Raw genomic sequence first — 25,542 nt, forward strand, 5'->3', positions numbered from 1 at the left:
GAGTTTCACACTTGAAGGGGATATTGTTGAAATATTCAAGTGTGATAAGTCTCACATTGGTTGATAATGAGCTAAGTGAAATAGATATAAGTAGATGGACCTATAAACCTAATGCCTTACGATTTTGAGTTGTGACATGATGTTGGACCCATTTATTATAACTGACCTAACTTCCCCTAGACCCGCGGGTAGGGGTGAAACTGGGTCGGGCCGGCCTACAGGGGCCTATGGCTCAGCCTACATCAGGCCAGACCTGACTTAGTATATTTTGTATAATAGGTTGGGCTTGGACCTTAAAAAAGCCTGTTTAATAAAAAGGTCGTAGGCCCACTTTCAAAAGGCCGGGCCTATAAGCCTACAGGTCGGTCTATATTGTACTATTTATTTTAAATAAAATAAAATAGAGTAAGTATGCCTTGAAGAAAAAACAAAAGATATAAATTTAATCAATTGCAATTATTTATAACTTAATTATATTCGATTATATTTTAATAGAAATCTTACTTTATTTCTTATATAGGAGGAACCAACATCTCAATATGTTAGATTATGTATATGAATATATTAAAAGATTTTTGGGAGAGGTTATACTTACTACAAGCATCATGATGTGTTTGATGGATTCATGTAGTTATTTTAATTTACATAGTATGGATTTGTTTGTTGGATTTGATGAAATATATATTATTTAGTTTGAGCATTTTGCTTTTGAAAATGACTTAAATGCATATTGTATAAGTTTTGTTATGATTCATGATTCTGTTTGGACGTTGAAATTATGATTTTTGGTATAGCAAAAGAATTTGAGTACTTTGTAAAGTTGATTCATGGTTCTGCTTGGAAGTTAAAAATTAACAGGCTAACAGGCCAAGCCAGACCATTTGTTTTTTTTATAAACAGGTCAAGTCAGGCTAACAGTTAAACTCATACTAGGCTTGGACCAGGCCAAATTGAAATTTTTTTACGTAGGCTTGGACTTTTCAGGGCAAAGCTTGGCCCAGCCCAGCCCACTTTCACCCCTACCCGCGGGACACAAAGGAGGTGCCGAGGTGGTATGTCTGTGCTTTCTCAGCTCTAAAGGATACTGGAGGTTCTTTCTCATGTACAATACCAGTGTTCCTAACCCCTCCAGAGTGAACCAAGGCTAGAGGGTGGAGATTCAAGATTCCTGTCGTATCATGGCATGAATTGAGTTGATTCTAATCTGGTTGGTATCCATTTACCGTATCAAACAGTTAAAACTTATGAGCAATCCAAACTAAATAAGTACGGCGAAGATTGCCACTCAGAAAACATTTTTCTTTTTTCCTTTCCTTTTTACAAAGTAAATTGTAACATCGTCATTGACATTTACATAGCATCCCAAACATTCTCATACCCTCTACATAAACTCAATTTCCGTTAGCAAATCCATGGGAAATAATCTCATTGACATTTCACAGATACAATGAGTTTGGTGTTTTTTTTTTTTTTTTTTACCTCCATCAGAGATACAATTGGTTAAGCTATTCCTAACATCCATGACTTTTCAACCAGTCACTTCCTCACATTTAATTGATTCTTCTAAAACCTGAGAGGATGTTAACATGTTCCAATCAAGAATACCGAGCCACAAATCAATGTTGTTACAAAATGCCATCATTCATCTGTCAAAGCTGGCTTCCTAGCTCTCGGCTGATACAAAATGCCATCATTCATCTGTGAAAGCTGGCAAATTTCAGACAGCATAGTACCCCGTATCATTGCTGACATGGGAATAATATTCATTGTAGTTGAGATATTCCCAAAACCGAGAAAGCCCAAAATTCCAGTGTTTTGGTTCCTTAATATAGCAAATGTGCAATTCTTTTAGACTTCTATCAAACTTTTGTTTTATGGAAAGCACCTGCAAATAAATACAAACAGCAGGTCAATATACTTTTTACTATGAGTTTAGGACCAATTATTTGAAGACATACCTAACATGTTCCAGATAGGATGTTCCATTTCCTCTTATGTTCTTATCTAATGCGTGGATGCTTTTAAGAGGCCTTTCGGCAAAGCTTAGGTTATTTTGAGGGCATCAGACCCTACGACTAATGAGAACATTGAGAAGACCCCCTAGAATACAGGGAAGCATGTATATTGCCATACACCATATGTAGACATTCCAATGAACACAAAGCCAGTTAAGAATAATCACTCGCAATCTCTATATATATAAGATGCCAAAATGTCCAGAATCCTTTTAATATATCAAAGAACAAGCTACGGAGAGTATTTTCATTAAATTTTATTTTCTAAAGCATAAGTGTATCGCATGGCTTACCTGGGATATATTGATTGTAGAAAGTTTGCCCAACAATTTTTCCTGATCACTTCCAGTATCCCAAGCACCAACTGTAAGACACGACCGGAAGTCAAGTGCACATTGCAAAATACTCTCAATAATGCTGCCTACTGCCTTTGTTTCATCAGACAGGAAACATCTGCAATGAATATATACATAAATACATAAAACACTGATTAATGGAGTCAGAAGCAGTTTACCCTCTGAAGTCTGAACTTAAAGGGGTATTATCACCAAATCTCCAAAATGGAACCCAACCACCAAGAACAGCCTCAAAAGTGACGAGCTTTCCTCAGACCAATAAGACGCCCTTCTCTATCCCCAAAACGCGAGCCATTTTGTCCTGAAACAGCACCTATGCCAGATCGCTGCTACACCTGCGATTTTAAGATCTAGTCGGTTTCTTCAAGATCCAGCCACCATATGATTTTTCTGATGCTCCAGCAGGCTTGGTTGGCCTCAATAACCTAAAACTAACTCCTAATACTAACAATAACTCTCTAACAATGACTGAGCTTTCGACCACACATCCAGATCCACTAAACAGGAGACATAGCATGTCGCATTGAGATATGCATCACTGACTTTCAGAGAAAATATTAACTTGGGGGAGAAATTTAGCATAGAAGAGACCAGACTAGACAGAATTCATAATTCAATTTGTTTCCTTAAGTAATCATTATTACCAAAATAAAGATAAAAAATGGCCTAAAGTGTTGTAGTAAATATCCTTATAAGTGGTAAGCAAAAAATAACTGTAAACTTACATGCATAACGAATCAGCAAGATATTCCATATGCACAGACTCAAGATCCATCATGTCTTTCACCTGCATAAATGGCAGGAATATCCAAAACATTCATATAGCAATCGAATTACAAAGTCAAACAGATCATTTCTAGCCATCTAGGTTAAACTAGAAAGCTATGAAATGGACAATTGAGGTAGAAGAAAAAATATGGTCATCCAGGTCTACTGAGATCATCTTTCTATAACCAATGCAATGGTAATTTTTGTATTGCTAATAATATTTGAAAATTGTTGGAAACTATGTGAAAAATGCTATAGGTAAACCAAATCTTGTCATAACATAATTAGGATATTTGTGATTCTTGTAATTATTACATTAGCTCTGTATAAGAGCCTCCATTATGTAATTCAAACACACCGAATAATACAAATAACTTTCATTTTCTCTTTCTCTTACCAGGATATCTAGAGCCTAATGGGAGACAATCCCGATTCATGCAGCCCGGTGGATCCACTGCCCACCGATGAAATTTTTTTCCACAAAGTTTTGTTTCAATCCCTGTGGACCTGCTACCTACTGCCCAGTGCAGAAAGTCTTCATGTTTTTTCTCTTATTCTCTAGTCTAATATCAAGTTCTCTAGCAACAAAATCAGAAGTAGAGTTCCCATAAAGGGCACGCATATACATGTAATTGAAAGTAAAGGATTGTATATTATTGAATTGTAGTAATAGCTGTACAAGAGTTCTCTATTTAAAGAGACTAAAAGACTTAATGGGCTAAGCCCAAAGACGCTTCTAGAGTATTCTAGCTAATACAAATAATAAACAAATAATTCTAATATTTACAACATTAATTCTAATATTTACAACACTCCCCCTCAAGCTGAGGAATGGATATTTATCATTCTCAGCTTGCTAATAAGCTCTTGAAATCTATCATTAGGAAGACCCTTAGTCACGACATCAGTCAATTGACGATCAGAAGGAATATCTGGAGTAGTGATTATTAGTCCACTATCTAGTTTCTCTTTGATGAAGTGACGGTCAATCTCAATATGTTTGGTTCGATCGTGTTGGACTGGATTGTGGCCTATATAGATAGCTTATTTGTTATCATAGAATAACTTCATAGATCCTTCACATCTCACCTTGAGATCATCGAGAATAATTTTCAGCCATAATAACTCACAGATACCTTGGGCCATGGCCCGAAATTCTGCTTCTGCACTCGACTTAGCAACCACATTTTGCTTTTTACTTCTCCATGTTATTAGATTTTCACAGAGAAACATACAATAGCCCGAAGTAGATCGTCGGTCAGTCACAATTCCAGCATAATCGGCGTCTGTATACACTTCTAAGGATAGATTTCCTCCTCTCTGGAATAATAGTCCTCTGCCTGGTGTGCCGTTTAGATATTGGAGAATCCTGTATATTGCTTGCAGGTGTTTTTCCCTCGAATCATGTATAAATTGGCTAACAATACTGACTACATAAGCTACATTAGGTCTAGTATGAGCCAGATATATCAATCTTCCCACCATTCGTTGATACTGTCCTTTGACAACCGGAGGGCTGTCATTTTCACTTCCTAGTTTGTGATTCTGCTCAATCGGAGTACTGAAAGGTTTACACCCAAGTTTTCATGCTTCTTTAAGGAGATCAAGAACATACTTTCGTTGACAAATAAAAATCCCCTTCTTCGAATGAGCAACCTCTATCCCAAGAAAATATCTCAGTTTTCCTAGATCTTTAACTTCAAATTCAGAAGTCAGTCTTTCTTGCAGCGCACATTTTTCACCTATATAATCACCTGTTATAATAATGTCATCAACATAAACTAGAAGGATAGTATGCTTGCCTTCTTGAGAATGTTTAAAGAAAAGTGTGTGATCTCCTTGACTTTGCTTATATCCCAATGAAAACATAACCTTGGTAAATCTTCCAAAAAAGCACTTGAGGATTGCTTCAAACCATACAATGCCTTCTTTAATTTGCAAATTTTCTTATCTCCATTTGTAGAGTCAAATCCTGGTGGGATCTCCATGTAAACCTCCTCTTCTAATTCGCCATTGAGGAAGGAATTTTTCATATTAAATTGTACCCCTTGGCTATTAATCGAGCCTTATATCTCTCAAGAGTCCCGTTAGAATTATACTTCAGAGTATACACCCATCTGCACCCTACTGCCTTTTTTCCGTTTGGCCTATCAATGACTTCCCATGTATTATTCTTCTCTAAAGCATTCATCTCGTCACGCATGACTTTAATCCAATTATTATCCTTTAATGCTTCATGCACTGACGTTGGGGTTGAAATGGAGTCAAGTGCTGTAACAAAACTTCTATGCTGCATAAAAAGATTCTTAGAGGAGACAAAATAAGAGACAGGGTGTTGGGTACAAGACCTTTCCCCTTTCCTTATAGCAATAGGTAAGTCATCAGAATTAATATCAGGCTCAGGAATAGAATAGGTAGTGCATTCAGTACTTACCGGTGGAGCAGTGTGGGTTGTTTCTTTCTTTGGTACAGTAGTTCGAGTGTCCCAGCTTTGCGTACTTTCTGTCGATCAATAAAAGGCATGTCACATGAAGTATCAGAAGAACTCTCAGCTTCATCAACTAAGTCTTCTTTCTTGTTGTCAACTTCTGGAGCATCTAGTGAAGTAAAGACTGACTAAAGAGGTATGGGTAATGGTAAAGAAGGCTTAGACTCAAAGGAGAAAATGGACGAAGCTTCTAACTTATTCTCCCCCGAAACTGAGGATGAAGGAAATATGACTCGGATTCAAGGAAACTGACATCCATGGAGACAAAGAACTTATGACTTGGAGGATGATAGCATTTATACCCCTTCTTGTCTGGAGCATAACCAAGGAAGATACATTTAAGAACTCGAGGGTCCAATTTGCTCCGATGTTGTTTATGAATATGGAGAAGGCAATACACCCAAAGACTCGAGATTGAAGGCTCTGCATGACTGGAACAGAAGGAAAGAAAGATATCATGGAATGAACAAGACTGACATGACCAAGCACTCGGGAGGGTAAACGGTTGATCAAATAAGCTGCTGTTAATATGGCTTCTCCCCAATAAAAGCCGGGAACAGATGTCTGAAAAAGTAATGCTCTGGTTACTTCAAGCAAGTGACGATTTTTTCTTTCAGCAACCCTGTTTTGTTGAGGGGTGTCTACACATGTGAGCTCATGAATGATACCTTTATCTGAAATGAATTGTGACAGTCGTTGGTTGACATACTCTGTGCCATTATAAGATCTTAATTGCTTAATGCTTTTACCAAACTGTGTCTCGATCATGTGATAAAACCGAATAAACAATTTTGATACTTCTGACTTGTCTTTCATCAAGAATATCCACGTCACCCAAGTATAATCATCAATAAAAGAGACAAACCACCTAGCACCTTAAATGCTATGTACTTTAGAAAGGCCCAAACATCGGAATGGATAAGAGTAAAAGGCTCAATACTTTTTATTGAACTTGAAGGAAAGGGCACACGGTAGTGTTTTGCAAGTTCACAAACAACACAATGGAAGGAGTCAATTGACTGATTCAGAAACAAAGAAGAAAACATTGACTTCAATAGGCTAAATGACAGGTGCTCCAGGCGCTTGTGATGAAGCCAAATTTGTGAGAATGAAGTAGACGGGTGATGAGTCATCAATAATTGATTCTTGGTATCACTTGTAGCATGCTCTGGGACGAGAAAGTACAACCCACCATTCTCCTTAGCAACTCCAACTGTCCTCTCCGTGGAGAGATCCTGAATAACACAATGGGTAAGAAAAAAGGTGACATCACAATTCATGTCAGTTGTAAGCTTATAAGTGGAGATAAGATTAGTGGAGAGCTAAGGAATATGAAAAATATTTTTTTTAAAGCAAGGAAGGTTGAATTTGAATGTTACCATAACCCATAACTGATTTGTGGGATCCATCAGCTGCAGCTATACTTAAAGTATGAATACCACTAGTAGGGTGATATGAAAGAAACGGATCAGCTAGACATGTCATATGATCAGTCGCACCAGAATCCATAATCCATAAATTTTTGAAATCAGTGCAAGAAGCAATAAGAGATGTAGGGTGTGTGATCTTACCAAACATAGCAAAGGAACAAGTCTCCATGGATGAAAAGAGAATAAGGAAGCACAAAAAAAGAAAATAATTACCAATAAGCCTTTGAACGTCCCAAGTAGTAACAAATAAGTCAGATCTGATCAAAAGAGTTTTGCGAGATCGAAAAAGATTCGATTTTTATGACGAGATCAAAGACCCACTTCTAGAAAGGTGTCTGATCAAGCAGGAAAGGATAGATCTGGAATCGGGAAGGCAAGGCGAGGCGAATCGTGGTGGTCTAAGGCAAAATGGCGGCGGCACACGCTACCATGAGCCGAGAAAATGGCGGCATGTGAGTCCCACGCGCAGAGAATGCAGGTGGCGCGTGAGGGCTCTAGCGACGATGGGCTTTTCACGGCAAGGTCACTCGAACGTTGCGATGCTATTTGTGACTGATCGGAGCTCAAAAGGTCATTGGAACCGTGTTTTCCAGTGAGATCAGGTGCAGTTTGGGTATTTTGGGGTTGTTTGGTTCGTTTTGTGACTGGGAAACATCTGTAAATGAGTAGATCTGGGAAAAAAGAGTCCAACAGCAGTCTTCTCGGTCCAAAAGGTTCTCGAAAAAAAATTCTGGTAGATGCTGGTGGCGGTGAGAGGCAAACAAATAGGGTTCCGCTCTAAAGGCGGTAGTCGCGGAAGCAGAGCCATTAGAATCGAGAGATCTAATACCAAATTGAAAGTAAAGGATTGTATATTATTGAATTGTAACTGTATTTAAAGAGTTCTCTATTTAAAGAGACTAAAAGACCTAATGGGCTAAGCCCAAAGACATTTCTAGAGTATTCTAGCTAATACAAATAATTTTAATATTTACAACATTAATTCTAATATTTGCAACACATGTATGTGGTGAAGTTACCAGAAAGATAACAAGTAAAAGTCAAATCGCATTTGAACTAAGCAACCACATTTAATCAATAACTTGTGTTGTAACATATAAGCACTTACGGAGCAAATGATTGTGCGCTGAAAGTAAACACTTAACTCATATAGTACGGTAAACATAACAAATTCCACTTTGAAGAAAAAGATGCACAGATAATAACAACTAAATAAATAACTATCCAATAAGAAGCATTGGCTTCAAACCTTATGTTGAAGGGAATGAAGAAATCTGCACCATGACACATGAGATAATTGTGACTCTACATACTGCTGCAAAGTGGATACAAAATGGCTGATCTGGTGCCTGCCAAAGAAAGTGGAGCAAAGGATGCTTAGAAGTACAAACTACAAAGATGCATATAAAAGAAGTTTACCTTAAATACTTAAAATTTATTCAAGTAACTAGTTAAACTAATGCTCAATAAGTTTCCCTTTACAGGTAATGGATTTTTTTTGCAAAGTGTCGTATCTCTAAGATTCCCAGGACCAATTAACGGTCATCAATGTTTGTCACCACCCAGAACACATGGTCTAAACCTCCAAAGTCCTTCCTATCCATGAAAATGAGAACAGGATCCGAGGAAGGCCCATGATATCATATATACATAATGTGCCCAGACGTTCAAAAAAGAAACACAACTTTCAGTATGTACCTCATCTTCATCAAAGTATTAAGATCCCCTGCCTCACGCTGGTGTAGTTCAGAATTTAGATCCTTATTGGTTGTATGCACCAAATCCTGTTCACCAAAATTGAAAAAAAATTGTACAATTACACAATCAAAAGCCCTTAGATTCCCATGAAAATCCAGAATGTAAGTGCAACTCCGAGCAACAGAAGCAAGTATATCAGACTATATGCTTCAGAATGCAAACGCAGACTCTTTTTGCAAGCTCTAAAAAAGAAACATGCAAAGCACTCTGCAGGTAAAAGAGAACAATAAAAGAATAGTTTTTTTTTTTTGGTGGTGGGGGGCGGGGGGATTACAAAAGTACAGTTCTTAACAAAATATTGCCAGTTAAGAAAAAATTGAAGCAATTAGGTACGGAACAAAATCTAATCAATTCAATCCAAAAACTTAAGCTGTTAGCTAGAAACCACATTAATGGTTTTATATTATATTTCCCTAACATACCCCTCACACAAGAGTCCATTGAGCTTGAGGGTTAAACAATACACAGATTCACCTATTTGTGCTAAGAAACTCTACAATATTTAATTATTTATTAATAGTATGAAAGACAGTGAGTATTGAACTCGTGACCATTTGGTCAAGGAGGCCCGATATCATGTAAAGAACTAATTCAACCCTAAATTTCAAGCTATTAGGTGAATGTCACTTTAATATTATATTTCTCTAATAGACACCATTAACCAATTAAGTGGTTAATCGTTCCTAAATTGGAATGTTTCTACCAATAATTCCTTTTGGTGATGCCCCCAACTTTTGATAAAAAAAAGCAAAGATTATTTTTTATGTATAAATAAATTTGATTAGAAATAGAAAGAGAAAACAGATTAATTGCATCAGAACACATTCAACCAGAATATGACAGAACATTTAGATTAGTGGTTGTTTATCAGAGTAAAGGAAGCGCTAAGAAGTGGTTAAAATTACTGAAAGCTCATGCTCAAAAGTTATAAAATTGGTGTTCCTATCATCCAATCATACTTCGTTTTATTAATTAATTGATCCAAGGTAGATCTTTGGTGTGTCTTATTTCTAACTTCTACTTTCAACGTGTCAGCCCAGCCATTATTCATTTCACAGAAATTCACGAAAATATGTTTAGAAGATATAAGATAAATAAATGCTGGTGCATAATATTAAACAACAGGAAGAGAATAAAGGAAACAATTGCAAGAAATCACACCTTTAGTGAGCGCCATACATCAGTCAATGAAAAAATGGCAAGCTTCACTTGTATCAAAAAGCTGAATATATCAGCATATATTTTTAATGCAGCAGGTGTCAAAACAATACTGAGTGGCCAATCCACACGGTAACCCAGTCCTAAGAAATCAAAAGAACGGACCCCTGCCATTATTAACAAATTCATTATCAGAGACATGATTTCATGTTCCGCCACACCCAAAGAGAGGAGAAGAAGGGGGAGGGGGGAAGCATATCAAACTTGAAATGAAACAAAAGTATAAATAACAACCATGATAAAAATAATAATAATAAAATAATCAAAATTGTTATTAGTAATTTATTATTGTTATTTATGCAAGTGAGTATAGTAATATTCTAGAAGAGGCACTCACTTGTAAAATTGTAAACAGAAAATCCAGCTTTATTTAATTATATAAATGGCCTAACAATTTTTTGAATTTTTAAAAAATTTAAAAACCAAATGAAACTGACTTAAAATCTGTAAAATATAAATAACCAAAAAATTCTTTAAAAAGTAGGACGTGGGCGTATAGTTGGCCTTTGTAGCTACTTTGACAGAAATGATGATTTCTTCTCCTTTCTTTTCATTGTAGTGAAAACAAAATACTGCCTTTTAAAGGGGGAAAATTGGATACCAACTAGGAGAAACCCCTATCTATAGTAATATGGATGTACCAATAGCAGATGCAGAAAGAGGCAATTTCCCATGTCCTTTCATGTACACAAACAACCTATCCTTATTGGTGTCTTGTTCACAAGAAGACTTCTGAATTGACAAATCAAGTAGACCTTGAATTTCTGAAAGTCTCTCAGTTGCTTCTGTAACAGACCGCTTCTGTGATGTCACATAAACCAAAGAATAAGTAAATGCTCAGTATTATAGACTGTAGTCAGAACTTGTAGCCAGGAAATATTATGCAAGTCATTGTGAATCAGAATTTAGGAATACATGATGCCAAAGAGACAAGATAAACAAATCTGCCCAATCTGCTGTCTCCATAAAATGATACCGCCGCAGTGCCAAGAGATGCTCTTGCAACTTAAATGCTTCCTCAAGCACATTGATGGTTAGCTTGCTGACATAATTGTATCTGACATCTTTAAGGACAAGCAACACTAGTACAGAATACTTTCCAAAAACAATATATCGAGCATCTCAACCCATTTCAATTGTGTAATAAGAGAAAAATGACAGAATCCTGAAAGCTATCATCTGAGAAATTACTAATAAAATTCAGGTAAGTTGTCATGTGTCAATTAAAGGGATCCAACAAAATTATATATAAAAAACAAAGGACTGCCATCAAATACTTGCAAATTAGTTCGTGATGTGCTCAGATCATGTACCCAAACCTCATCACCATCTGCAATTACACATAAACTATTTATTCCACATCGTTTCAACTATCAACTTTCACACATAAAGCTCTTAACATGGCCATTAAATTTGCATTATCCACCTCAGCATATCGCTTTTTCTACAGGTTTAATGCATAACTTGTTGGTAGGCACAATAATACTTTAAGCACATTAATTACTATGGAGCAGAAATACTAAATGGCATCAACTGATCCATGTAGCTTGTCCCACCTAATGGGATAAGGTCTGGTTGTTATTGTTTAAGAAATATTGAAGTACCATTATCAAGCATTCTCATACTTTAAAATGTTCAAATGAATTAGTAACATTTACATGTCCTTCATAGTTTTTAGCTTCTTGATCATATAATTCTGCAACCCATTCCAACAGGTTCCATCACCAAACAGTCAAAATCCCTTATAACTCATTTGCCTTCCAGTAGTTTGGCACATTTCAACTTCATCAGTAAAGATGCTGACCTAGGCTGCGTTTACCCATTTACAGAAAATGATAAAACTGACAAATAGTCAGATATATGTACAAGATTAGAAGGACCAGATTAAGAATTCATTAAAATGAATAGGATATTCATGATAAATTTGTACTAGTTTAATCTAAGTATCACAAACAAACAGAAGCAATAGAGGAATGAAATACAAAACACCATGCATAACCTAACCAATCAGTTTAACAGAATAAACATAAAGATAAGGATACTGAAGCATGATTTCCTGCAGTAAGCACTTGTCAATTATAATTTCAAGTGGTATCTCAAATGTTGACAACAAACTCTGCTTTTGAGTAGCATCACAATTGACAGTTTTCCTAAAACTACCCAGCAATCTTTCCCAGCTGCTCCCACCAGATACAACTGTTAAAATATCTTGTTTACGGTCCATCAAGTCCAGAGAAGCATCAAAACAATATTGGGGAACATCAACCAATCGATCATCTCTAGCATGGCCTATTTCTCCATATTCATCATTCTTATTACCATAAGTAGACACACTACAATCCAGTGGAAATGAAGATGTGGGTCTACATCTGAAGTTGGTGGATAACTTGTCAATATAAACCTTACAAGGGTCCTCTACAGAAGAAAAGTTGAAGTAAGGCAAAGTTTGTTCATGATCTGCTTTACATTTTTCCCCATTCCTACCCATCACGTGAAGCAACGCATTTCTTGTCAACATTGGGTTCATACTAAGGGGATTGATGCTGGGAAAATTACACCGATGGCCAATTTTTTGTGGTTGAGAAGCATAAAAATTTGAAACAAGAGCATTACTACCAGGTTGATCCTCATTCGTGGCTTCCCCACTTAAAATATCACTAACAGCAATAACATCATGGCATAACATGGAATTTCTCAGGGATCCCAGGTGCTTTTCAGTTGCATTTTGCTTAATAGTTCCATCACCATCAAATGATTTTTTCAATAACTGGCTAATTGCTGAATAACTGTCAACCAAACTCTCTCTATTTTGAATACTGAATATACACGAGCAGCTTGAATTCCCTGAATTTAGAGGATTAGACATGTGACTTGATATCATTCCCTCATGGGAGAACTTCACCAAATGACTGATTGCATCCATTTTATCACAGATTCCATGTGAATCACCACCTGGCTTTTCATTATGACAGGAACTTTGTATTGAACTATTTAAAGTAGTACTCTTCAAGAAGCTTAAAGCAGATAAATGATTTTGTTGCCCAACTATTGGACAAGGCCAGCCACTAAGCTGATCAGACTCCAGTTGTTCGTCAGAGCTGTTTAAGGACAAAGTTTCAGATGAATCATACATATCTTCCAGCAAGGAGAACTCATCTACCGCACTTGAGACATCCGAGCCCAAATTATCAATACCCCTGAGAATTTCTATAAAACATCAATGAAGCAATAACAAAGGGAAATAAAGTTACGAGGACAAAAAAACTAAGATGCCCAGCAGCAAATGAGAGGGAACATGTTACTCAGTGCATGCATCTTCATGGTCACATGTTTCCGCAAGGGGGGAAGAGTAAGAAATTACATATTCGAACTTCTATTATCTGCCGTTGGATGAACAATGGATACGTCTTCCGATATAAGCTGACCAAGTTTGTCTAAAGTCCCTCCATTATCAAAAGAAGGAACTGAGGCATGCATAGCTACCTGCAAAAGGAAAAACTTCATGCATAAGAATGAAAAAAGAAAAGAAAGAAATAAGCACCTGCTCACAATGGGAAAAGTAGTCTTCTTTCTGGTCTCTATCTCTTCTTTGTCCCTAGCGGACCCTATAATACTTCCTATGCCCCTTTTTTCCGTTAGCGGCCCTTCCAAAAACTTATTCAAAACAAAGATAAAAGAAGATCATTGATGGGAATGAGATTATGATGAGACAAGTTTACTCCAAATAAAATTGTTGCACCCAAAATAAAAAATGCTTTTAGCTTGTTACTACAAAACCAAAGCATGAATCCAGAAATCATTAACAACTGAACACCCTCCCCTCCCCCCCACAAAAAATATAAAAAAAAAAATAGTAATATAATAATAAATAAATAAATAGATAATGGCCTATGCAATGGCATCTTTTGGCACCTCAATTTTCAGATAATGTATTCACAATAGCGTTCAACCAAAATTTGAAGAGGGTTTCCTTTGAAGAAACTGGAGGCCTATTCTGTATTTCTTCTTGCATTCTTGGTTTTTCATTGGTGATTGTAAGAGAATATCTTAAATTGCTGGCCTAGTAACCGCTTTCTTTTCTCTCACCAAAAAATAAAGTATTTTGTTATTACAAAATAACCAAAAGTAGATAGAAGTAAAAAGTGCACGTGTACAAGGAACCAAAACTATGGGGTATGATTACCTGCTGATATCTAACTTCTAAGCTGCTCAAAAGGCTTTCAATTTTTTCATTCATCCTTGTATAGTAAATTTCTCTTGCAAGCACCATAGCTTCTATAATATCTTTGCTGAAAGTCAATGGAGAAGAATAAGGACTATTGCTTGAAAAACCACTCCAGCAAGGTAGAAAGTCATTAGAATTATGTTCTCCAACATCAACATGAATGCACAGTTCAAGCAATTTCAGCAGTACTTGAAGCTGCTGACCAGCTCTAACAAGTGGAACCAAGAAGTGTTTGAGAAATTCAGGAACTGGTACTCCATCTCGCACCTGCTGTTAGGAAGTCTCCATCATGAGAATCAATATAACAAGAAAATACAAAGGTAGGATACACATGAAAACTGCCTGCAGGTCAACAAAGGAAAGAATTACCCTGATCCTTGCCAATGGGAAATCAACAGAATTGCCAGCTTTACCATGTGACTTTGGAGGTAAACACTCCAGATTTTCTACAATAAACTCCATATATGGGTCATGGATTTCTGCTTTGAAAATCCACGATCTAATGAACCCGCAATATGGTTCAAATGATTGAAGAAAGAGAAACTTGAGCAGAGTACACTGAGCAGGATCAGCAACCTAAATTTGACAAAGTTTATAGATTAGAAGAAATTTCAAAAAGGAAAAAGCATGTAAATTGTAAAGAGACAATATCTTGTGTTTACAAAAGAATGGATATAATGCAATTGTTGTGTTGCAACAAGTATGTAAAATATCCCGGAGGGAAGACACCCCCCCCCCCCCCCCCCCCCCCCCAAAAAAAAAAAAAAAGTTTTCTTAATTTGAAAAGGAAGCATTCCGAAAGAAAATATGAGTGACAATTGTAAGCAGTGTCGTTAAAACAGGACCGGACCGGACCGGCCGGTCTGACCGGTTGAATAGGAAACCGGAACATTGGCGAGATTAGTCTCACTAATGGATCAGATCTGCTTGCGAACCGAAATCAAGCTGGTGTCAAACCGGAACCGGGTTTTGAGTTAAAGCGGTTTTTGAATAAATGGTGCAAAATATTATAGGATTGCAGGCGCTAGGTGTCAAACCTGACCCCTTCACTTGTATAGTTCCATCACCAACCATTAAGCTACAACATATTCTTAGTTGTAATATGGCTATTTTTATAATTATTATAAACTTTTATATATATCCAGTTCAACTAGCGACCCACCGGTTAGTAACTCATTAACCCAGTTGCTTGATCGAGTCGATGACCGGTCCGAATTTAATAACATTGATTATAAGATCCACAAGCCTATCTCCTCTCCATTTCAAAATAATATCTGTTACAATCTCACTTGATGCTACAACTCTTCCAGGCAACAATTTATTGCCACCCGAGATAAGCCATTTGTAATCAATTACTGATAGTAAAAAAAAGACCAGAAGCCGAACTCCAAAAATATAATGGTGCAGACAACACCAAAGATAAAAGGGAAGATGCTTAAGAACAAATGATCCAACTAGTTTGGTTTAACTGTTGAGATATATAAAACCATTGATGTAGCCTCACCCAAAAGCTTAAGCATTTGGGTTGAATTGGTTCTTTACATGGTATTTGTTGTGATATATAAAACCATTAAAAAGCCCTCACCCATCAGCTTAAGCTTTTGGGCTGAATTGGTTCTTTACATGGTATCAGAACTTCGTGTCCCGGGTTCGATCCTCATCGCCCCCCACTTTCTTTCTAGTGGAATTTCTTTCTGAGCACAGGTAGGTGGGCCTGTGCATTGTCCAAACTTCAAGCCCAACGGGCTCTCTTATGAGGGGGCGTGTTGAGATATATAAAACCATTAAAAAGCCCTCACCCATCAGCTTAAGCTTTTGGGTTGAATTGGTTCTTTACAGTATCAGAGCCTCGGTGCACCGGGTTTGATCCTCACCACCCCTCACTTTCTTTCTAGTGGAATTTTTTTCTTCGCACAGGTAGGTGGGCCTGTGTATTGTCCACTCTTCAAGCCCAAAGGACTCTCGTGTGAGGGAGCGTGTTGAGATATATAAAACCATTGATGTAGCCTCACCCAAAAGCTTAAGCTTTTGGGTTGAATTGGTTCTTGACATTAACTTTCATCTCGGGTCAATTTGTTATATTACATAACAACTCTTAACAATTATGATCTAGCATGGTTCATGTTACATTACACCCCAATATCAAATTTACCCAACTAGTGATATCTATTGTTCTTTAAACTAACACCTTTTGAACCTTGCTGCTTGAATAAAATAAAAAATTATTACCAATTAAAATTTAAAATCAGTTTGTAACCATATTTCTCATCAGATTCCATTTTAGTGAGGTAATTCTAAATCATGAGTCACTTCCAACTTCATATGTAGAAAATTTGCTATTTCTATGACAACAATGGGAAAAACTCCAGAGTTATTGAGTTATGCACAATCCTACAATTTGAATGACATCTTAAATTGAGACGGTAATATAAGTTTAGGATTGAGTGTGAATAAGAGAAAAGAAGAAGAATAAGTGCTGATCTATGGGCCACTCCCCTTACGTGCCACATTTGAGTCTTTCTATTAATATAACAAAATTAATAATAAAATTATTAAGAAAATAATAGAGCTCCACATGAAACCCTGACTTGTGAGGGTGGCGGTAAGGAAATCAGTTTTATACTTGTATTTTTTCAAAGGGACTGTTCCTAGATTCGGTCACAAAAAAGCAACTTTACCACTACTCTAGGCTCGTCCTCTTCAATAATAATAATAATAATATAAATTAATAAAATTAAGTGATCCACTAAACCGAAATGTTGAAGAATGATAATTAAGAAAGTTAAAAAGAAATCATGAAAAAGATGAGTATGATAGTTTGGTATCTAAAAGAGGTATAAAAGAGCCAGTCTTGATTATTTCTGATAGTGGATATGCCAAAGAAGAAGATACTATATACAGAGAGAGAGACATATAATTACATAAACATATTGAGGAAAAGATTATGGAATCTAGCATGAAATGGTTTGTTCATGTGAGAAGAAGACAAATAGAGGCCCCAATAAGAAGATTTGATCATATTGAAGATTGCCTGATAAACTGAGGTAGAGGACGACCAAGGAAAACCCTAAGGGCTCGTTTGGTGGACAGGATAGGATAAGGGTAGGATATGATATGGGGCTGATAAGCTTATATCATGTCCTGTGTATGATGAGTACCTGATTAGCAATCTGATAAGATTATGTAGAAGGAGAAAGGAGAAAGAAAAAACAAAATATAATGCAATAAATACAAATATATTGGGTAGCGTGGGAATATATTGGGTAGCATGAAGATATATTGGGTATTCAATATTGGTATCTTATCCTGTTAGAATCCTAATACAGCTCCCCCCATAGGATAAGAAATCATGTATTGGATAGGATAAAATGAGACAATAGGATAAGCTAATCATATCCTATTGACCCACCAAACAAGAGATAAAAGTAGGATATGATAAGTTATCCTATCCTATCTTCTTTGTCAGGTGCTCCAAACAGGCCCCAAAAGAAGTTATTAAAAAGGACGTTGATATAAATGGTCTATTAGAAAACTTGGTTTTTGACAGAACATGATGGTATCATTTGACTCATGTACCCCACCTAGTGGTAAAAGGTTGTAGTTGTTGTAATAACATACGGTAATAGTCAGCATTGAGGATAAGCCCAGAAAAGAGGAATTTATTTGGTTATTTCTGTGATCGTCAGGAAAAAAAGCTTTTTATGAGGTTTTTCTATTCATATGTCCACCCACAGATATATGCTAGCTTGACAAGGCTTCTAATGCCTGCCAGTCAGTAAGACAAGTAAGATAACTAACAATTTTATAACTTGTAACTATTATAAGTTATTTAGAAAGGCATTCAAAGAATAAAAAGATAGAGAACAAAAGAGATAGGTTCAGATTCAAATAAGCTGACCTGTAATTGTGCATACAAAAAAGTTAATAATTCCCCCCCTCTGCAGAAGTTACAAAATTCATTAGTAGCTTCAGTAATCAGATCCTCAAAAAAAGTATCTGAAAAGTAAAGAGCCCACTTTTGTAGGTTACATATGCTTGCAAGGGCTTCAATCTGAGTCCTTAGTTCTTTTGTATGCAGGTAAAACTCAAGCAGTGTAATTTCAGAATGCACTACATTATTCAAACATCCGGACACGGGCAAATTAGCATCTTTTGATGAACGCCTTAAAACTACAGATGCATGAATTGTGTCCAATCCACACATGTACCCTTCCAAGATCTTTCCCACCGCAACAGCAAAGGCTTGATTAACAAGACTATAGCGAGGGGACTCTTCCTCCCTCACTCTATCCTCTTGATGAATTTGACTTTTGTCAGCGTCAGAATTACCATGACTCTTTGCAAAACTGTTGTCCACATTCATATTTGTGAAATAATCTACAAATTCACGGAGAAGGAAAACTAGAGACCCGGTGCAACCCATAGATTTGAGTATATTTCCCAAAGAATGAGTGCTCGAAGCTCGATTCCACAGATTTGGAATCTGGTGAGAGGTCCTGTCAGCTGGATCATAACAAAAGATGGAAGACAGCTTCTGAATACTAATAAGGGATGATTTTACACCTTGCATAGCATTCATGACTAACCTCACCAAACTTGATTCCTGAGGCCAAAATTTCGAATTATCAAAATAAACACAGAGCCAGTAATCAAACACGTCTGTTCAAAGTAACACGAATCATAATTCCTAGTTACGTAGTCATACAAAAAAGCAGAGCTTGCCAAAGTAGTAAAGCAACTAATTTGAAAATGTTTAGGTTTATGAAGTTGGTAAAATGCATTGCACTACTGAAGTTAGAAAGGGAAGTCCATCACGTGTTGAAAAAGTTAACATTGCAAATATTATCAGAAATCAGAATACAAGGTTTGGATTGGAGTGGAACTTACAGAGAGAACGGAGAGGGGTTGATTAGATTTTGAACACGAGGGAAACGAAGGGTGTACTCCACTTTCACAAGGTATCGATTCCCATGTGTTTGGGGGAACCCATGGATCCTCTACCTTCAAATTCTCAAACAACGATGCAAATTTCGCATCAACGCCCATTGAGCATTCCATCATCTCTACCTCTCACTCCTTCACCTTCACTTTTCTGTTGTTGTACTGTTGTGTTGGGCGTGTTTCTGATTTTTATTCTTTATTTTAAATAAAATGCAATGTGAAGATCTCTCGCTCCAATTGGTGGCGCCTCTGACCCAATTTTTTCAGATTTTAAAAGATAAGTGTTTAATGTTTTTTCTACAAATTAAAAATATAAAGTTATCTTTAATTTATAGAAAAAATAAGTAGTTTTAGGATGATAACTTCATCTCAAGTTAACGGAGAAATCACAAACTTTTTTTTTTAAAAAAAATATATGTTTTATCTTATAAAAAAACAAAAATTAAATTTTATAAATTTTTAAAAAAAAATTTAAACATATTTTTCTTAGGAAAAACTTTTTGTAATAAAGTTAGTTTTGTAAATTTAAATTCAATCTATATTTTTGTAATACGTATATTAATATATTGCATTGATATAAATATAAATATATTATAATAAGATATTAATTTAAATTAAGAAGAGACATTTGATCTCACTTGTTTTCAACTCTTACCCTGCCAAATCCTAAAGTCACTATAGCCGAAACACACACCCCTTTTTATCTTCGCCAAACACTTGGCAGACTCACATTGAGTCTTGGTTTTTATCATTGTTACTTTGAGGAGAAAATATTTTCTCATGTCGCATTAGAATTCAATTCTCATATTGTAATACTTTGATTTGCGTACATCTTTTTTTCTTTTTAAGAAATGTAGAATCCATCACTAGTTGAGTCACAATATAAAAATTCAATTTTCATGCAACGAGACCTCTACTTTGAGTATCCTAAATCAAGTGATACATTTTTAGTTCTAGAAATACAACATTTCACATGACTTCTTTATCTATTATTTCTATAGGTTATATTTATCTTATGTCGTAGGAAAATGATTATCTTATATTGTAGAAATAAAATTACAAGTGAGATTCACATGTAAGAAGAGAGAAAAAAAATAAATGTGGAACTCACCTTCACTTTTTGTGTATTTAGGGGAGTGTGAAACGGGAAACCAACCATTCAACCGGGTAAAAGATCTAAAGCATGGTTTTTATCTTTAAAAATTAAAACACAAAATAAAATTACTTGAGTACCGAGGAGGCTAGGACCCTTACCTGGTTTTTTTTTTGTCACTTCTTTTTTCTCGTAAAAGGAGTTTATAGTAAAAATGTAAAAAATATATTTAAAATTGTTTATAAAATGTAAATTATGCAGCAGTATTTACTGTCCTATTCCAACCCCAAACATTTGAACCCCCTTTAATCGTATCACCCTGATTTTGATCTGTCCTATATGATAGGTAATGGATATGATAAGTTACCAGAAATTATTAAAAACAAATAAAAAGAATATTAAAGGGATTTCTACGGTATTTGCATAGCTTTATTCTCTATTCTGTATACTAACAATGTTGTTAATTATGAATTTATATCTATACTATTATAAAAGGATTACTGATATTTGAATAAAATGTAGCGGTAGCTAATTTAATTAGCTTTGACAATTTCGTCAATTTTTTTTTACTCCGCGTGTTAGGTAACCTCTGGGCTCTGGCTCCTGGCAATGGCATAATTGCAATTCAGGGATGACGACAATGGTAAACCATTGCAATTTATATCGCTTCATAAGTTTCGGTTGCCGGTGCTAGAAGTTAATTAACTGATCGTATTTGGATTCATAAGCAAATATCAAATGCACGCACGCCCCCTCAACTCATGATAATAACACGTAAAGTGTCACCGAATGATCTTCGTATTTCAAGTCATTAATACTCCATAGTCAAGTTTGAGGTCTACCGAAAAAATAAAATGAAATTGGGAATAAGATAGATACAAGATGTCTTGTGGTTTATTAAGGATAAAATCATCTAAATCAGACGGACACTTGGCAGAAACTAAAATTTGGTTATCAAGGAAACTTTTTAAATTTGAATAAGCTACTCAACATAATTGGATTTAATGTGGACATGCATACAACAAACTTAAATGGGTATTATCAACTATAATAACGTGGACTATAGCAACCAATTGTAACTATCATTTCAATTTTATTCAGGAATTGGCGCTGATGATTGTCATTTGTAGACAATTTCACCGGTTATAAATCCCTGTGAATCTACTGATCTTAATTCCAATCAATGGTCGCGTTTCGCATTGAGTGAGCACCCAAAATTGTTTCCAGTCAATGCTTAATGCGTGAGGAAAATTGTCAATTGAGTTCTTGCAGTCTGGCACGAAATACTACCGCGAGAGCACAAGATCTCAACTTATGTGTAGCTGGTGACTTGTGTTAATCCAATGGAAAGTAGAACATCTCAAACGGTAGAAATTACCTTGATGGAATCAAGTGAATTAGAAACACAGTAACATTTTAACCATAACTCAAGAATTCGTGACATCCCAACTTCTTTGCATGTATGGAGGCAAGGCCGCGACCAACTCAAGTCCTTCCATTTGTGAAAAATCATAATTGGAAGCTGATTGCACATTTTGCAACGCTTGAGATACATTGGGCAAGACTATTTGCTTGCAATGAAGATGTAAACGAGGACACTTCTCAGATATGCTCCCCTTGTTCAAATTAAGGTCAAATGGTAGTTTTTCTTCCTTGAGAAGCTCTTCGCTTGAGTCCTCCAGATTAGACAAATCAAAATGTCCCAACTTCCTGTGAGCTTGCCATCCATACTTGTAGTCCCCAACTATTGGTGTACCTAACACCTCAGCACAGTGGACTCGAAGCTGTGGCACCAGCACACAATCAGAATAGAAATCATGGTAAATCATATGGATTGATTAAATATTTTAAGTTGTGAGTCTTTTGACACCAAGATCAGCTGGTTATGATTCTTCCCTTGCTTTCATTACCTGGTGTTTTCTACCAGTTAAAGGGGACAGCTCCAACCAAGTGTAACCTGCATTAATCACGGTGGCGTAAGTAGGTGTTGCCCAGACAACCAGAGGAGATAATTTCTGCAGGAAAACTCATGATAACAAAGGAAAAAGAGATAAAAAGACGCATCACAAATTTTCTATATATTTTAGGCTCAAGAATTGGCAAAGAAGGCCTGTTGTTAAAAAAACCCATCTAAAGGCCTCGTTCAGCCGATACAATTACTTATGCTTTTTGGCAGACTGTAAAATTATATTTCCCAATTACGAAATTAAATCAAAGTCCTGCTTGATATGTTGCTCAGATCTTCTCTGTCTCTCTGCTTTTCCAGTATCATGTGAAAATGTTGAACTAAATTATTTAATAAAACACTTTGTAAACTAACCTATTCTGGAAACATGCATTTTTGAAATTTTAAATACGGAATCATGTTAATTATTGCTTCTTATATATCACAAATGACATTTAATGACACCGTCTCATTAACAATAAGGGTGACTGTGAGTGGTTGAAACTAAGGTCCTGATGAGTTCAAAATGTCACACGCCAATGCAAAAAGGAAAAACACTAGATGAAATTCATTTTTAACACTCTCAAAGGATATTTGCTGATACCAGGGTTGTCTTGTGATATAATACAATTTAACCACCCACTTACTGTTGTGATCCTTCATGCCAACTTCTAAAGGTAACTTTAATCTTAGAATTCAAAGTAAGCTTCATTACAAACCATGTGATGATGATCCAATCACTCGGTACTCTGTAATTGCATGTTGTGATGACAAAAATTTAGAATTGTCAACGATAGTTATTCGATCAGATTTCCCATTGTCAACAACCACCTGAAACCAAAAAAAGGATTACAACAATCTTTTACAATACATAACGAGCTTTCTACTGTACATATGAAGTGCCAATATGGATACAACCTTACCCAATGAAGCAGTAACCAACCCCTTTGAACGTCTAGGACATCCAATGACAAGTGCCCAGTACCTTCTTTGTAGGATTCTCTTTTCTGTGTCAATCTATTTAAGGATCAAATGGAACAAGGTCAGAAAAAAATGAAACAGATATAGCAACTTGAGATTGTGACCATAATAGACCAATGCTCTGGAGGTTATATCATCCAGGTCAGCCAGCATGAAGCATTTGATGAAAAAGTACAATTATCACTCACATCATCTGACGCCCTGGAAGTTTTCTCCCGGAAGATGGAATGCAAAACTGCAGCACTTGTCTGTGTCCTTCCCATCACCAGAATGCCAGAGCAGTCTCTGTCTAGTCTATGTACCTTAATATATACAATCTTGTTCAAGTATCAATCTAATATCTAGTTCATACTTCATATATCCAAGCAACCATCAATAATATTGGCACAGAACTAAAACACAAGGCAAACAATCCCACAAATTTCGTGGATGTTCAAGCTTTGTAATGATGATAACAGATGCAACGACCTATGACAAAAATAATAAATAATTAACTTCTACCATTCTTTTTTACAACGATACCACTTTCCAAAATCATGGCAACTGTCTTGAGTAACAATAAAAGTGTTGTCTAATGAAAATGGAGAACACATGAGAAAAGAAAAGAAAAAAGAACTCATTCTTCCCTTTTCATTTAATGCATTGTTTCAAATTGCAAGGAACTCCTTTAGAAGTGATACCTCTAAAAAGTCGTAAAAGTGAAACCTTTGTAATTAAACCCTGACGCATGAAACAATATATTGCTTCATAGAGGAAAAAAGTTTCATCGTGGGTTCTTATATTATTGTCATTATTACACAGCCAATGCAAAACTTGAGCAAGTTGAGTACACGATATGATGAGCTCCCCTTCCTCTCTGGACACAAACAGCTAGTGGTGGATTGTGATGTTCAAATCATTAACGAAAAAGTACAATAATTTGAGTAAATGTGATTTTCCTGTGATGAAATGCAGTTCTCCTTCACCAAATACTCTATTCGACTTTAGTTTCATTTTATCATCATCATTTTTTATTGAATCAGAGCAACTGAAGGAAGCTTATCACTAGTAACAGCTTCAGGAAGGAAAAAAAGTTAATTGCATCAGTACATAGCTTCGTACGAGAGAAGACATAACTTAACAAACTGAACCATAAAAAAGACATTGAGAAGATAATTGAATCACAAACTCAAAAATGAGCTTACCAGACGAGGGGGTTCTGAGTATTCATAATTTAAACATGCGGCAGCTATTACATCTAAACTCCGTTTGATATTAATGCCACCCTATTTAAAGAAAGATACAATCCACATGTCAGAATTAATCGCTGAAGATCAATATAAACCCAACCCCGCCGCCAAATAATAATAAAAAATCAATGGGGAGCCTCAGATAGTTACCTGAACTGGCATTCCTGAAGGTTTATTCAGGACAAGAATGGTAGGATCCTAGTTTTGATAAGCAGATCGTATTAAAAATTCAAGCAAGATGGCTTGAGATAGCGAAAAAACAAAGAATTAAAATTGAAAACCTTATAGATAACAAGACTACGGATAAAGTTGATTTCTTTGGCAGTGACATGACAGTCAGGTTTCTGTCTAGGGATTTCTTTGACAGACTGAGGAAGAAAGATCCGATCTCCTGAGTTCAAGGTATCCTTAGCTGCCACCTGAACAGCTTGAGTTTGTACTTATCATAGCAAAAGAAAAGGAATGGTACGTAAAATTGATGATTTGATTTGATTTGATTTAATAGTTGGTTACCCTTTTGTATCTATGGTCTTGTTCTTGTATGCCATTGGCAGCAGAGACTATTCGAACCTGTCTAAGACGAAAAAGCTTGTGCACAAGGGTTCTGGGTAAGTCGGGGCAGCACCGAATAACCCATTTGAGCGCGGTGGTGGGAGTGGGGGACAGTTGTTTCCCCAGGGCGGAGGCGTTGAGAGTGGCTGTGGCTGTGGCTGTGAAGGGAGGCAGAGTGAGACATTTGGCTTCATGCCTTGTCACGGAGAAGTGACGACTCAACGCTCGGAGACGGAGGACGATGGGTTCCGCCGCCATGTAACGATGAGGAGAGATAAGATAACAAACAAGAACAAGGTGAAGTGAAGTTGTCGAATGAGAAGGGCTTTCAATTTCATGGCCCAAAACATGACCCTGAGATGGGCCCAATCCAAATGGTATGAATTGCAAAGCAAGATTTTTCACAAGAAAAACAATTTGTCCGTCCGTGTTGTAAAGTCTTTCTTTCTACTTTTGTACTCTCGCCATTCACATCAAGCAGCAATTATAGTTATGTGTCTGTATGAGGCTCTTTTTTAGTAAAAGCGCAGAACAAACTTTCAA

General features: G+C 36.3%; 2 protein-coding genes across 7 annotated transcripts; both read right to left on the minus strand.

Moving 5' to 3' along the window:
* Positions 1-1,312: 1,312 nt before the first annotated feature.
* On the minus strand, positions 1,313-19,351 carry LOC133299039 (uncharacterized). Of its 6 annotated transcripts, none has more exons than XM_061498437.1 (14): positions 19,146-19,351; positions 18,157-18,861; positions 14,628-14,834; positions 14,217-14,525; positions 13,395-13,516; positions 12,076-13,230; positions 10,949-11,090; positions 10,675-10,834; positions 9,977-10,140; positions 8,756-8,841; positions 8,307-8,406; positions 3,097-3,158; positions 2,309-2,468; positions 1,313-1,885 (listed from the first exon to the last, which is right to left on the minus strand). In XM_061498437.1, exons 1-14 carry the CDS (start codon positions 19,317-19,319, stop codon positions 1,718-1,720), a joined length of 3,714 nt encoding a protein of 1,237 aa, XP_061354421.1. In that variant the 5' UTR covers positions 19,320-19,351; the 3' UTR covers positions 1,313-1,717. The 6 variants fall into 6 exon arrangements, 4 of the variants coding, with proteins under 4 accessions (XP_061354421.1, XP_061354422.1, XP_061354420.1 ...); XM_061498438.1 differs by having other exon boundaries at positions 12,076-13,131; positions 14,217-14,528; XM_061498436.1 differs by having other exon boundaries at positions 14,217-14,528.
* A 1,824-nt stretch (positions 19,352-21,175) lies between these two features.
* LOC133299089 (RNA pseudouridine synthase 4, mitochondrial) lies at positions 21,176-25,259 on the minus strand. The gene is made up of 9 exons (XM_061498512.1): positions 24,961-25,259; positions 24,729-24,866; positions 24,598-24,645; positions 24,403-24,483; positions 23,407-23,520; positions 23,156-23,254; positions 22,957-23,068; positions 22,203-22,249; positions 21,176-22,076 (listed from the first exon to the last, which is right to left on the minus strand). The coding sequence occupies exons 1-9, from the start codon at positions 25,255-25,257 to the stop codon at positions 21,720-21,722; spliced, it is 1,293 nt and encodes a 430-aa protein (XP_061354496.1). The 5' UTR covers positions 25,258-25,259; the 3' UTR covers positions 21,176-21,719.
* Between the last annotated feature and the right edge of the window lie 283 nt (positions 25,260-25,542).

Source organism: Gastrolobium bilobum, unplaced genomic scaffold (genome assembly GCF_033153095.1).
Source record: "Gastrolobium bilobum isolate Gb01-03AN ecotype WA unplaced genomic scaffold, APGP_CSIRO_Gbil_v1 utg500, whole genome shotgun sequence".
NCBI classification, from domain to species: Eukaryota; Viridiplantae; Streptophyta; class Magnoliopsida; order Fabales; family Fabaceae; genus Gastrolobium; species Gastrolobium bilobum.

Coding starts and splice junctions, on each gene's coding strand:
- LOC133299039 (XM_061498436.1), bottom strand. CDS start 19,319: ATGATGGAATGCTCAATGGGCGTTGATGCGAAATTTGCATCGTTGTTT. Junction 8,407..8,755: donor AATACTTTGATGAAGATGAG/GTACATACTGAA, acceptor TTTCTTTGGCAG/GCACCAGATCAGCCATTTTG. Junction 1,886..2,308: donor CTACAATCAATATATCCCAG/GTAAGCCATGCG, acceptor ATTTATTTGCAG/GTGCTTTCCATAAAACAAAA.
- LOC133299089 (XM_061498512.1), bottom strand. CDS start 25,257: ATGGCGGCGGAACCCATCGTCCTCCGTCTCCGAGCGTTGAGTCGTCAC. Junction 23,521..24,402: donor ACTCAGAACCCCCTCGTCTG/GTAAGCTCATTT, acceptor GTATATATTAAG/GTACATAGACTAGACAGAGA. Junction 22,077..22,202: donor TAACTGGTAGAAAACACCAG/GTAATGAAAGCA, acceptor CTGGTGCCACAG/CTTCGAGTCCACTGTGCTGA.